Source organism: Agelaius phoeniceus, chromosome Z (assembly GCF_051311805.1).
Source record: "Agelaius phoeniceus isolate bAgePho1 chromosome Z, bAgePho1.hap1, whole genome shotgun sequence".
Taxonomy (NCBI): Eukaryota; Metazoa; Chordata; class Aves; order Passeriformes; family Icteridae; genus Agelaius; species Agelaius phoeniceus.
In genome coordinates, this window is record NC_135303.1 from 56,657,100 (window position 1) to 56,671,814 (window position 14,715).

At 40.6% G+C, this 14,715-nt stretch overlaps 1 protein-coding gene across 1 annotated transcript in view; it reads left to right on the forward strand.

Moving 5' to 3' along the window:
- The first annotated feature begins 726 nt into the window (after nt 1–726).
- Nucleotides 727–14,715, forward strand: part of GOLM1 (golgi membrane protein 1) — a 37,915-nt gene continuing 23,926 nt past the window's right edge. The window contains exons 1-3 of the mRNA XM_054652594.2: nt 727–1,018; nt 7,232–7,405; nt 9,917–10,096. Of these exons, the coding sequence (XP_054508569.1) occupies nt 7,277–7,405; nt 9,917–10,096 (309 nt within the window). The 5' untranslated portion in view covers nt 727–1,018; nt 7,232–7,276. The remainder of the gene's footprint in view (nt 1,019–7,231; nt 7,406–9,916; nt 10,097–14,715) is intronic.

The window sequence follows — 14,715 nt, forward strand, 5'->3', positions numbered from 1 at the left end:
TATTTTGTTTTTTTCAGCACCTACAATTACTGCTTCACTAGATTTTCTATACTGCTTAGATTCTGTTTTTTAAACTTCCACTTGCAAAAGCTAAAATGCAGAAACAACATGCAGATTGGGTTGAAAAAGTTGCGGCTGCAAAAAAGAAGACTGTGTGGATGTCACGGCAGGCTTCCAGCATCTGGAAGAGGCCTACAGAAAAGCTGGAGAGGGTCTCTTCATTAGAAACTGCATTGATGTGACAAGGGGAATGGCTTCAAACTGAAAGAGGGGAAATTTAGAAAGGAAATCCTTACAAATCATCAAATTATGAAAGAAATTATTTACTGTGAGAGTGGTGAGTAACTGGAACGGGTTGCCCAAAGAAGTTGTGGATGCGTCACTCCTGTCAGTCTTCAAGGGTGGTTTGGAACACGGCTTTGTGCATCCTGGTGTAGTGGAAGATGTTCTAGGCCCATGGTCGAGAACTAGATAGTCTTTAAGGCTCCTTCCAAGCAAAACAATTCTATGATTCTACCTAGATGGTGGAAACTCCAGCTGACTTAATGGGAACCAGGTTTGAATAACTTTTCTTCTTTTAATATGAAGAAAATACTAGCATCATCCATGTGGCTATCAGAAATAGGTATTGAAACAGCCTTCCTGAGTTTTCTGCTGCTCCGCCTCTGATTTCGGACACTCAGCTTCGCCTACGTGCCGCTTTCCAGAACTGAAGCGCCTGTGGTCAAGACAGGAAATCTGTAACTCAGCAGAAGCGCTGGTGAAAGAATGAGCGGCTGGGGCGGAGGGTGCAGGGTGGCACAGGCCGGTGTAGACATTCAGCCCAGGGCACTTCTCGGTCGGAGACGCCAGCGGGACGGCGAGGGGCTGGGTGGCGAGGGGCGGGATCGGCCCTGCGCCCCGCCCTGCCCGCCTCCTGCCACGGCTCTTCTTTGCCGCGGGCGGCGGGGACAACGAGAGGCGGCGGACCGGCTCTCGGTCTTCTGCTTGGCGGGGCCGCAGCCGGCGGCGCAGTGAGGTGAGGCCGCCGGGCGGGGTGCGAGGCGCCGGGCGGTGGCTGTGCCGGCTTTGCCCCGCCGAGCTCGGCTCGGCTCGGCTCGGCCGGCGGCGCTGGTGGGGGACGAGCGGCGACCCCGGCGCGGGGCATGTGCGGCGGGCGGTGAGGGGCGGCCCCGCGCGGGCTCCGTCCCGCGGGCACTCGCCGTTCGCCCGGCAGTGCTCGCAAAGGTACCGGGCCGGCGTGGCAGGGCTTAACTGGCGTGCTTGCCGGACACTGAGAGCGTTTCCTTGTTTCTTCAGCCAGCCTTCCCCCTGAAGGGTCTTGAGCCGGAAACATCTTTGAATATTCGCAGCGGAGGTAGAAATAATAATATTAGAAATCAACGCAGGTGTGAGATGCCTCCTCCCGGCTACCTTCCCCGGGAAGGGTCGGACTAGGTGGCCTCCCCTGGTTTGTCGCAGCCGGGCTGGTGACCTGAGATTGTTGACCATCCCCTCTTCCTTCCGAGCTAGCCCTGCTTTCCCTCCCCGCGGGCAGGGCTGCGGAGGCCTTACCGCTGCTCGGGGGACTTTTCAGAAGTTCGTGCCTCCAGAGGCCTTCCCGCCTCTGCCTGGAAAAGTGTTACCCCTACATCTTCAGAAATTTTGGTTCAGATGTTGGGTGCATAGTGGGTGCTGTGTTTATCGCCTACACGCAGGAAGTTTGAGTTGTTTTACTTCATAGGACTCCCTTGTCAGCATGAAGATAGAAGGATTTGGTCAGGATTTTAGAAAATCTTGCTCTTGAACTGACTTTTTTTTGAATGGCCTTTCATCTTACATTTTAACAGCACTTTGCTTTTAAAGAACTATTTATATAGTTGAATTTTTTTTTCACTCTTAGTGGGAGGTCTCCATGTTTTGCAGTTAAACCATATGTCTAGTTTTGTAGTGGTGGGGAAATGGTAGCAATTTGCCGAGTTTTTAATCAAAAATCTAAACTTACTGTAACTCTGTTTCATAATCTCCATTTAAGATATGTGGGTGTCCTGTAAATTGTGATCTTAAAAAGCTGGTTCATGTTGTATGGGAAATATACCAGCAACAAAATATACACATAAAATAAGTGGTCTTGAGATAGTTCAGGTATATAAGTTTGCTTGTTTAATTTTGTTTTCATACACATTATTTTCAGTGGCAATACTGCTATCTAAAACTTCACCTGGGCAACATGTCCAGTATTCTAGAACATTTTATCAAGTAATTTTTAGTTAGCCAACTTCTGTCATTGGGATAGATACCTATTTTAAACCTCTAGCTTCTGTTTTGCCACATACCTGTTTGGGAATTCTCTTTAATCAGCTAAAGGGCATTGAGGGTGTTTGGTGGTTAGCTTCTTGTAAAGCAGTCATTTGAAAGAGGAGAGACTTCTTGAGCTGAAATATGATTAGTGAACAAGTGGTAACAATGACCCTATCCTTGGACAGATATTGCATTTTTAGGGTTTTCAAAGTTTTCTAATCTGTTACTTCTATTTTAAAGTGCTTTAGAAAAGGAAGACCTGACACCTGAATTGACTATCAAATAAATGGTTATTCCTGAGCAGGATGAAAGTGGAGTTGCTGAATGTGTTGTAGTGAAAATGCAGTTCCCTTCTTGTAAAGATTGTAGCTTGATAATTTTGGTAAATAGTGACTCTGTAACATTCATCCAAAGTACAGAAGTTTGAGTAGTGGCTGTCGCTGAATGTTTCAGAGTGTTTTTTCTTTTCTTTTTTCCCTGCAGTTTGTAAATCTCTGTGAAAGGCATATAGGAAGTTTGTGGTCAGCAGGCTTGAGTTCAGTGCACAAACTTTAAATCTCCAATGGAAAAATGTTTGTTAGATTTTTTTAACTTGCAAATTTGAAAGGAAGAACCCCTCAGACAGTGTTGCTGTGGAGGATGATAAGAAATCTGTATGCTCTGTTTTGTGACCATGTACAGTTCCTTGAGCCCTGTGTACAGTCTGTGCAACTTTGAAAGCATAAAGGTTGCTGCTGGCTGTAGCTGGTTCTCACCATGGGGCTGTGAATAGTGGTACTTGTAAGTAAGATCCTGCTGTGAGCAAGAACCAGCTGGATTTATCTTTCAAAGATAATCACTACTGTGTATTAACCATTTATGAAATGAAAATTGAAAGGTTTTGACTCACTTTTTTCTGCGCTCCATTTCCACCCACTCAAATAATGGTCACCTTTATTTTTGGAAGACCGGGTGCACAAATGTTTGCTCTCTGATTCACTGTTTTAAGAATTATTAATTTTTCCAATTTCATTTAATTATTTTAAAAATAAAACTCAAGTTCTAATACCTTTTAGTCTGATTTAGTTGTATCTGGGTATACCTAACTAACTTGTCAATGGAAGAAGTTTTGATTAACCTGTTTGGTTAATACACTGGTTTAATTCAAACAATCAGACATAGGAATTTCATGATAATAGCTGAAAAAAACCACAGTGATTTCTTCCAGAAGCTCACTGGGAGTTTGGAAAAAAATTTGCAATAGGTGGGGAAAGCACCACTGTCAGAGGGGCTCACTTGATATGGAGGAGGTTTCCCCGTTCTGGTCCAGTCTGTTTTGGATGGGATTGTGTCACCTCTATGTTGTGCATTAGCCCTTAGGTCCTTGTTGGGACTTTTTCTTTTTTTGTCTCTTGCTTCTGGTTTTTGCAGGGGTTTTAGTAAGGCTTTGTCCTTACTCAGAGTTGCAAGTACTCAGACCTCCAAGAAGCTGTGCCTTCAATTCTCAGTGTCTGCTTTGGCTGTGGTCTGTCTTTAGATGCTGCTCTGGCTTATACTGGCTTTGTACCATGCAGTGGCTGGATGGTGGAGGAGGTGGTTGGTAGACAGGTATGCTGGCCAGGGATAAGGGAACATTTTTCCTACACTGTCTGCTGTGTGTCTATTGAGTTTTTCACCTTTTCTGGTTGTTTCTGCTGGGCGGGTCTTAAGGAAGTACACAGAGCTGAACCCTGTGAGCAGAGAGACTTGGCTTTCCTTCTGGGAGTCTGAAATGCACCATTTTGTTTTGTCTTTAGAACTAGTGTATTGGTCTGGAGGCTTGGTTGGCAATGTTGTTGCTTATCTGTAGTAAAAGATTGCTGGATAACAGATATCCTACTTCAGCTGAGTACCATAAAAAGAATTACTTACTGTGGGAAGTAAAAGTATGCTGTGTGTTAATTTGCTTGAATATCTCAGTCTAAAACATCTCCATCTCAATGAAGCACCACTAGGTTGGAAAAACAGAAGGATGAAATCTTTTGTTCAGAAGTCAGGAATTTTACGAATATGCTTTTTTTTACATCTGCCATGGAGATTGTTGGATTTTATCTTCAGTAAAAATACTTTCTTACCCATAAAATCAGAAACTTATTTGAAATCCAACTCAAATAACTGTGCCAGACCAGATGTTTCCTGGAAAACAGCATGTGCAAACAGATTTTCGTGATTGAGCTGATTTGCTTATCTCTCTTCCAAATTATGTGAGTATGTATACCCATGGCAGAAAGTTAAACAGTTTTTATTTTTTAAACTAACGAGAAAGGGAATTTTGATATTGCAACTGAGGTAAAGTTTTGGGTCTGCAATATGCGAACAGAAAAACCTTCTGTATCTTTCATGCCTTTCCTCTTCCTTTTGCTTTTCCTTTTGTTCAGTATAAAAATATATTCCTAATTAATATAAATGATTTAAGGATAAACAACACTGCTCTTTTCTAGAAAGAGCAATGTACTGAAGTCAAACATGCTTTAGTGAAACCAGCACTTACTTGCCTGTTTGTTTTTAACAGGTGAAAACAGCAGAAAAGGTGCTGATGCTGACAGATTTGTCTACTATTTAGATGTATTGGCATTTTTATCATGGTTTTGTGCCTGTGCTTTAAGCTGCATGGAGAACTCATCATTCTTTCCTTGAACAATATGGTTGCTTTACCTCTGAAAATTTTTGAGCTAAACAGCTAGTCCCATATATTTATCTAGTAGATAACTACAGTGCAAGCTATTACTGCTGATAATGTGAACTGTTTTCTCTATTTCTGACAGCTATGAGGAAAATACCAGTTATTTTATTCAAGTCACACTTAGAATGAATCACTGCATCTTGGCAGTGCTCTTTGTAGTTTTTCCATGTGTCAAGTGTGCCTACTATTACAGCAAACGACAAGATACAGATGACTTCATAATGGGTTCTGACAGACCTTTTTTGAAATACAGTATTGTATTCTGGTATGCAAAAGTAAATAGATTCTCTTGTTCTTTGCTGAGATTGCAGTGCTAACTCCATCATGCCCTTTGTGCTCTCATTTCTGCTACTCTGGAGATTGGGGGTTCTTGGTTTTCAGAGGTCATGTGTAAGACATGGTGACTCTGTACTTCTCAGGTGCTTCTTTTAGGATGACACAGTAGGATAATAGTCTGTGCAAGATGTATGTGTTTCTGCAATTCATAGCTTTCTTCTGGAAATTTGTGCATGTCTCTGTGTGTGTTTTTATCTACTGAGTGTTAATTTTTTGCGTTACAAGAAAAAAAAACCAAACAACATGGTTCCTTTCATTGCCTTTGCTTCTTATTGTTGACCTTGCTTCATCTGTATGTGGCCCTGTGGGTGTCTGCTGGAGCTGTGATGCATGTGTCCCTTTGTGCCTTAGCTGAGTTTCCTTTAGGCAAGAAACTCAAGTCTCAGGTGCTAGACTTTGGATTGTTTTGTGGTGTGTGTGGGTGTTTATGAAGAGGCAACATTTTCAGGAAGCTGAAAATTTTACTCTTATATCCTCTGTATGTTCCACCCTCAAATACAAATTAGGAAACTTTTCAAATGAATACACGGATTTGAAACCTTTGTGAATCTGGCAGTATTATGCACTGTCTGCTGAGAAACAAGAAGTTATAATCTATCTTGACTGCAGAGGGAATTTTGCAGACAATGCATGTGGACACTGAGGTATAGGTGAGCTGTTGAAGGACTTAAGTGCTGGATGTACAGTAGAATTTGCATTTCTGGGACCTGCAAACTGTTGGCATCACATTCTTCCCCTGTGCTTGCAGTGTATGTTCACGTGTAAATCCTTTGAGAGTTGCTACCATTTATTAATTTTGAAAACATTGCCACTTATGTGTTGCAATAGTAGGGAAGAGGTTGCTTTGCTTAAAAATATGTACCTTGAGAGCTTGTACAATATATTACTAGTAAATGTATACATTTTGGATTTAACTAGTGTCTTGTGATGCATATATATTTGCTGACTGACTGGTCTTCTGTGCTTATTTTTTCTGTCTTTTGACTGCTGGAGTGCAGAAAGAAAAAAAGTTAATCTCAGTTTATAAGGGAGCAATCTTCTACAAACTCCTTGGAGTTTAAGGATTCATGAAGCTAGGTGCCATTAGGCTTATTAAGACCAGATTTCACCACACCATAAAATCAATGTAGCTTACTTCAAAGAGAATTGCAGCTACCCTTTGCCCCTGCCTATCTTTTAAGATGGTCTGTTTCACAGAAATAACACAAATCTCAATAACAACCAGTAGTATCCCTGGTACTGCTAATTCATTATTTATTTTCTGTAGGAGCAGAGAAAGCAGCTGAGCATCAAAATGGAGAACACTTAATGCAATGTAACATTGAAATCAGTGGAGTGTCTGCTCATATTTATATTAATTGCTATTTTTAGGTTCTCCTTTAAATAATTTGGTTCAGTCTTATTTACGTATTTATTTACAGGCTCAGGAATAAGAAGTTACAATAGTAGTGCCGGATGGAATAAGTTGAAATAGTCCAATTTTAGAAAGCACATTACTCTTCAAAGTGAATTACTCTTCAAACAGCAAGACTAAATTAATTTTCTGAGCAAATTAGGTAAAAAGCAATCTGTTCTCTAGCCCAGTGTTGTCTGCGTGGATTTTTGGGTAGATGTATGATAAAAAAATGGCTGCTTCTGTTTATTGCAGATTTGCATTATATTATTAGGAGTATTCAAGACATCCCCCTCAAGAGCATGTGAAGCTTTATGTACAAGCTAATAGTGTACATGCTAAGATGACCTTTCTTTGTCTTTCAGATGGAAATATCTAGACAGGTCAACACCAGTACATTCACCTTCCTTGCTGGGTGTAAGCCTATCAGCTGACAGCTGTTAGGCTGTATTATACATTACTGTATGTATAAAATAGCTGTAGTTGGGGATGCAGTATAATGTGCCCTTTTTAATTTGCAGGTTTCCATACTTGCTGTGATTAGTCGGATTTGTTCTCTTCTTGAAATGGTAGGACTAGGAAACAGCTGTCGCGGGATGAAGTCTCCACCACTCCTCGTGGCTGCGCTCGTGGCGTGCATAATTGTTTTGGGTTTCAATTACTGGGTTGCAAGTTCTCGCAGCATGGATCTGCAGGTAATGTTCCTTTTGCTCTGCATGTCACTTTGTACTTCTGCAAGTAGTAAACATAGTTCACGAGAAGGATGATTCTCCTTCATGTGGCAAGCCAGGAACTTTAGCTTGTTGTAGGAACTTCCACAAATTTTACAGCTGTTGCTTATCAGTAGTGGGGAAGTGGGATGAATGCCTATTTGTACATGAGAGGAATCCAAAACTTGAACACACCTGCATGTGTGATAGTTGTTACTTCTGCTCTCACAAAACATTCAGCTGTCTTGTACTGTTTCACATTAAAGATGTGATAAATGCCGTCCTCTTTTGTCCCTTCCCAAGCACCCTCAATTTCCTTGCCATCATGGCAGTATGCAAAGGAGAAAAAGCCTTGGCTTTTGCAAGCCCTGCTCAGCAATAACAAAAACATCTTTATATTATCAACCCTGTGTTCATCACAAATCCAAAACAGAGCCCCATACCAGTCACTGTGAAGAAAATTAACTCTATCCCAATCAGAACTAGCACACTGATATTCCTAGATTTGTCTTTGTACATGACTGATAGCATTGTATACATACTGTACAAGGAAATCTGGCTTGTTCAGAAATGAAATCTGAATTTGTGTTTCTTAGTGATCTTTCTGAAGAAGGACATACAAGTCACATGTAGTAATTACCTTGCCTGATGATAACTATATTTTTCTGATTATAACTGTATTTTTTGTGGCTGTTGAGCTTAGGTTTTAATCCTTTCTGGACCATTTGTTCCGATATAGGATATGTGAGTCAAGTTTCTAATTTGTGACAATTTCTGCAGGACAGTTATTTTTTTTCCCTCTTTTTTTTCTCTTTTTTTCCTTTTCTTTTGTTACTGTTTTTAACAAGCTGACCTAAAAACTAACAACATGTTGATTAAACATGGCTCATGAGAGCTCCTTCCCAGTTTATCCAGTGAATTTGCATGCTCTTTGTAACTGAGCCAAATTTTAGTACTGAGTGGACAGCTGAGTACTGTCAACAGAAGGAGTTGAACTCCTGTTTCTTTCACCTCAGAACAGGCAGTATTCAAACAGGGCACTTGTGTCTGGCCATGTGGTTGAGGGTGTGTCTTATGACTTCTGAGACCCTGGTCATCCCTTGCTTTCCCTTCAGTCAGTGGCCTCAGGATAGTGGCTACCAGTGGGTAGTAACTGTGTCAGTACTACTGAAGTGTTGCTGCAAAGCCATGAAGCAGCTGATAGTGAGAAAAATATGCCCCAGATTTATCTTGGTCTCCATAACCTAGAGGCACAAGGTCCTGAGATACTAGTACAGGTACACTGTGCCATCATACATATTTCTCCTAAAGTTAGCCTAAAAATTACTTCACTTTGGCATGGTCACACAGTCTGAATGGAATAAAAGCATAGCTGAGCATGGATGGAGCTTCTGAAGCTCTCTCTAGCTAGACCCATTTGTTTGTTGGCAAGACTTTGCAGTTGTTATGACTGAAATGGAAGGAGTGTTTTTCCTTGCTATTCCAGCTAAACTGCAAGTAATTTTCCTTTTTTTTTTCCCTCTGGCTCCTCTCCCTTTCCTTTATTTCTGTGGCAGAGAGGCAGGGTAGGTGGGTCCTGACATGCTACATACTGTGGTGTAAGGAGATTTGGAACATTTTTTTGGAGTCTTGGAACATGCACAGTTTTTATTATATCTAATTTTTAGTCCACCTGGAATCACCAGGTCTTTTTTCATTCTGTTGATATCCCCAGCCCCCTGCATTTTTTTGTATTCCTAGTTGCTGCTGAAGAACAATTTTAATCCAAAATGTTTAAAAACAACGTCCTGCAAAACTAAATTGGTACTTACAAAAAAGAAGGGCGGGGGGAGGAGGAAAGAATGTGAAAACATCAGGCTTGATTCCTTAGCGTATGTCTCTTACAGGATGTGATGGTGTTGAATTTTCTTCTGACTGTAGCTGTTCTTTGGGCAGTCAAGAAGAATGATGATTTTCTGTTTATGAATGAATGGATTTTTCTCATATATGTCTTTGTGTAATAGCCATATGTGAATTGTTCATGCAAAAGTTGGGCAGTGTTGTCCTCCCTCTACCCTTTTCTAGCTCTTCCAGGGAATCAGATTGGTTTGAGAGCTGAGTTTCCACACTGAGTTAGTTTGAGAAGTGTAAAGCTGTCAGAACTGTATGGGCTAAATTAAAAAAAATTGTTTGACCTTGACTTCAGAAAGATTGTAGTCTCTAATCTTTTTTATGTTTATGTTTTGGGGTTTTTTTATGCTCAAGTACTGAGCTTTTAATTTTTCTCATCTTTACCTGAAATTTTAGAGTCTTTACAAAATATGCACTCCTGTTAATTTATGTAAAACTACGGAAGTGTGTGTATATGTGTATGACTAGTATCCCTGGCTGACACAGGACTTTCATGATATCTGCATTGTTAGCGCTGTAAAATTTGCAATTCCTTGAATATATTGCACAAGATTCCGGCAAGGGGAAAGCATTTTTTATTGCTTTGGCTAATCTGCTCTTCCTCAGGGTCGAGTCATGGATCTGGAAGGCAAAGTCCGCAGGGCAGCAGCGGAGAGGGGTGCTGTGGAACAAAAAAAGAATGAATTCCAAGGGGAGCTAGAGAAGCAGCGACAGCAGATTGACAAAATCCAGTCCTTGCACAGCTTTCAGATGGAAAACGTGAACAGAGTACATCAGGAAGAGAAGGTAGGGCTTTTCCTAGCCACAGTTTTCTGTGAGACTGTAGTTTACCAAGACACACTCTGCAGTGGGAAGTGGTGCTCACGTGTTGCAGCTTACAGACAATGTTGGTGTGGCAAAACATTTTATATTGTATGATATTGAGAAAATGGACCTTGAATGGACATTTTAGCATTTGTTGTATAATTTTGAAATACTAAAAGCTGCAAGTAACAGCAGTTCTGAATTAAACTCTTATCCTCTCTATAAGTCGTTACCATACTTGGATTGTCCCTTCACTTTCTTTCCTGTATATTAATGTTTTAAAAACTAGGTAAAAGAGGAAGATGGACCAAATATATATATATATTCCCAAATATATTTGTAAGCATAAATGGTTGACATTTATTTCTAAATGCTTTACAAGTTTTGTGGCATCTTGGCTTTCTGCCTCAAAAACTTAATGGTATTGGGAAGATATGAGAAGGTGAGACTTTCACGGCAGTGCTCCTGACAGTTCAGCTTCACCAGGGGGATGGTATTCCTTTGTGAAGAATGTGAACAAATCTACTTAAATAGCAGTGTGTATGATTCCTGCTGTGTAGTATTTTGCAAACTGGTTTGCTGTGTATTTTCCTTGTGTTGCAGATACCACTTTGATTGAAGTTGCTAGTCAGTAATATCCATTTTCTCCCTATTCGCAGAAGCATTTAGTTGAGAGTATTCAATTGCTTCTCCCATAGAATCTCTTGACTGAAGTTTATAGATCAGCTTTCCAGGACTATTACCTTCAGAAGGCTGAACAATCACATCTTGTGATGGTAATAGGTACTCTTCAGGTTCACTATAAAGGAATGGTTTGCTCCTCAAAATGTGTTGCCTGAGAAAAATATAACCAGATTAATCTTTGAAGAACTTAGAGGAACAAAAATTGATTAAAAATGGAAGGTAGAATGGGTGCATCAATGTCATATATCATTAGTTTATTTTGAAATAATCTTTACCCCAAGTCTTCTAGGAAATAATAAACCAATTCTTTTTACCTCTTTTGAGACAAACCTATATCCTTGATAATTTCTCTTTTCTCTCTGTGTTCAGTCCTTGCATATACTTTTAAAAAGATGAGGTATAGTTTGTCTATTTATTTTTTCAATGCGTGCATTTTTAAAAAAGATATCTGAGAATATTCAGACGGTATTCAAGTAAGTAATCAAATCTTGTCACTTCTGCCTCCTGTTATTGGGTGTTGCTACTGAATGCTGTGGAATTTTCTTGCCTTCTGCTTCAGTCCTACAGGGAGTGAAAACACATGCATGAGTGGAAAAAATAAAATTCAAAGGTAAGAAAAGCGCAAATGTAATAGAGTATTATGCTTCCTTTCTATAGGCAGATATTGCCAGAGCTACTAAAAGATACTGAAAGAGCTGGCCAGAGAATTCTCAGCACAGGCTAGCAAGAGGGGCAGATGTTGAGAGGACCTCATCAAGGAGTTTTAAGAAAGTTTAGTGAATGAAATGTTGCTTCTGCCAAGCATGATGTGCCATCTTTTTGCTTCAGATTTCTGGCATCAGATGAGTGTTAGGTAGCAGCACGCAGTCCACTTTCCTTGTGGTGTTTTTGAGCCTAGTGGGCATACAGGAACTGTTCATAAAATGTGGCCTCCATGCCAGGAGAAGTAGTAACAGGTATTTTGCAGAACTAGAACTGCTGTTGGACATGGGGTGGAATGTGGTGTCTGGGGAAGAGTCAATGTGGCTTCTGGAAAAGAAAGTCTTTCTTCTGAGTTATCTTGGAGTTTTCTCCTGAAAGAGCTGGTGATTAAGGCGAGGGAGAGAAGTGAACACATTCACACCTGGAGTTGAAGTGGCTTGTAGAGATACTATGCAGCCGTGGGTCAGACAGTGGAATTGCAAGGGTGAATGACAAGACAAAAGTTACAAAGCCCCTTAGAAATATACTGGGTTGATTGTTGTACTGTGGGTGGGGGTTACCAGTGGAGTTTTGAAGTGCTGTGAAAGGCATAGAGAGGAGAGCAAAGGTCACCAAATCTGTGCAGTAGTTTCTCTACAGGAATCCAGAGTATGGTTTACAGGCTGGACAAGGGTCAGCAGAAGAGAACCATCACAGTTATCTTCAGGATTCCAAATGGTACAGAAAATGTTTGTGGCTGGAGAGGGAAGGCAGGGTTGTCCTGCATTCACTGATGTGCCTCAAATGCCATCATCAAGTTGTAGTTCAGACTGAGCAGAAGGTAGTGCTCTTCATGCAATAGGTGGTGAAGCTGCAAGTGTGTGGCATCTATAATACCCAGTTACAGTGGGTCTGTGTAGGTTAACGAGCAACTGGATGGCCTTGGACTAACACCTAGCCCACTACCAAGGTATTTGCTCTATCTCCATGTGTTCCTCAGACACATTTTTCCAAGCAGCTGCTGCTTGGAAAATACTGTGCTTTATGGCTGCCTTGGAATTCAATTGGCATTTCAGTGTTAGAGGTGGGATGCTGGGAAAGGTAGATTTTGGGGCCAGTGTAGTTGAAATTCCTGCCTCCTAAGTGCTTGTCTCTCTATCACCCTAACATACAGTTGTTCAGTCTATAAAGCTTGCTTAGAAACCCCAGGAAGTGATACCCTAGGGAAGTGGTATTTCCTGACTTCTGCATTCTGTGACTGGAGAAGAGCATGTGTCTCACTCAGGAGCCTGAAGTGGGAGGGTGAGCAGGTATGTGCTGGTGCACCATTTTGCATCAAATTCAAAATTTGCTTTTCTAGTGACACACAAACAAATATCCTGTGGATATGCTGTTTGTTTTGCTGGAAAGCTGTGCATTTGTCAAAAGAAGACATCAGCCAAGTTGCTATGGATTCATCCACTGTAATTCAGGAATGCCTCTGATAACGGTGGCAGGGAAGAGAGGGAAAGCTTAATTCTGCTTACTAATGACCTTTATTGGAAGAACCTGTCTAGGATCAGAGGTTGTTTTACAGAGGGATATGGAATATAAGAAAAGACAGCATCTGAGTGATTTTTTTGTGTGTATCTCTGTCCATGTATAAATGTGTTTTGTATGTTCATCTCTTGTGTATATAAGATATGAAGGTATATACAGGATATAAACATATATCCTTGTTTTTTGACTCCATAGATTGCAGTGGAATCTAGGATTCCTGGGAGGCAAGTAATGAATTCACCCTTTCTGATTGTGGGAAGCTTGCTCCTTGAACTGAACTTTTACTCTGTAAGGATTAGTGGCCAGTATTTACCTAGTCAGGAAGAATAAATGCAAATCTAAATCCTGAGACTCTCAACCCATTTTACAAGTATTTTACAAACTATAACTAACTAGAGATCTTTGAGTCATAAATAAGAGTTTGCTTAGTTCTTGCTGTTCTTAAAGAAAAATTAAAATGATTTCAGCAGTTCTATAGGAATGACTGGTCCCTCTCAAACCTCCCACTTTTTGAGGAAGAAAATATGGTTCTTTGGTCTGTAGAGGAAACTCACATATGAGGCTCACTTACACAATCTGGACTTCTAACCAAGAGCAAGTCACAAGTAACATTTGAGACACATATAACTGCACTTCATCTCTGCTCACTGTGTCTTATTACTGTGCTGATAAAACATAGAATAATTACAGTACTGATTTACTTTCATCCCAAACCAAAACACCAGTAAGGTGTTTTGCCCAGTTAAAGTCATTGTCACTAGCAGTGCAGTAATCACTTTGAGTTAAATCTGCCTTCTTTTGTAGTAGAACTGTCTCTGTGCTACTTGAAGGATGAGGGCATAGAAGGTGGGTAGTCTGAGCCTGTTATACTGTGTGGGCTCACCATTCATTGGGGCAGTGTAGTTCTGGAAAATTACTGTTGTAGTTATTTTCTTAGGTCTGAGTGTGTATGAAACACTACTGCCACTAGTCTATTTTTAAAAAACCTGCTTGAATTTTTAAGGATTAGTGTAGATTTAGGAAATGGCTGCTGCAAGTCCATGCAGAAGTAGAATCATGAGACCAAGTAGTCTTACTTGAACACTCATTAACAACAGTTCAGGAGTGCAAAAAGGCTGTTTCTAATCTGTATATTCTATGTGGTTGTTATTCAGAATTTGTAGCTTCTGGGATTTACAGAGCTACAGAAGTCTCTTTGAGGAGCATAACAGGGCAACAATGTGTTTAATATCTCTGAAATGCATGAGTATGATTTTGCAGTTGGTAGTTTTCTTTGGATTTACATAAATCTTCTCCAGCCCAAATCTTGTTTTACTGAGAAGGGCCAAGATATGTATGTTCTGTGTGAAGCATGTCACTGTCCTGTTGCTCAGTATCTTTTAACACTAGCCACAGCTGCTCTCTGGTCCCCTCCCTCTGGGAAAATTTCAATTCCTAGCAATCTTCTGGCACAAAGTACCTATTGGTATGCAGGGAGTCGACTCCACTCAGAAGGAATTACAGTAGTCTGTAGGAGAGAGTAGAAAGGTACCTTTTCCTTTTCACTGAAGGCTATATATATTTTGGTTTTTGATTTTTTTTTCCAACCTAAACAGTGCTGCATGTTCTAGTTTTGGAAAAGTTTTGAGGTAGGGAAGCACTGCCTCATGTCCCATATTTGCCTCAGCACAATATTACTAAATTATCAAGGGAAATCA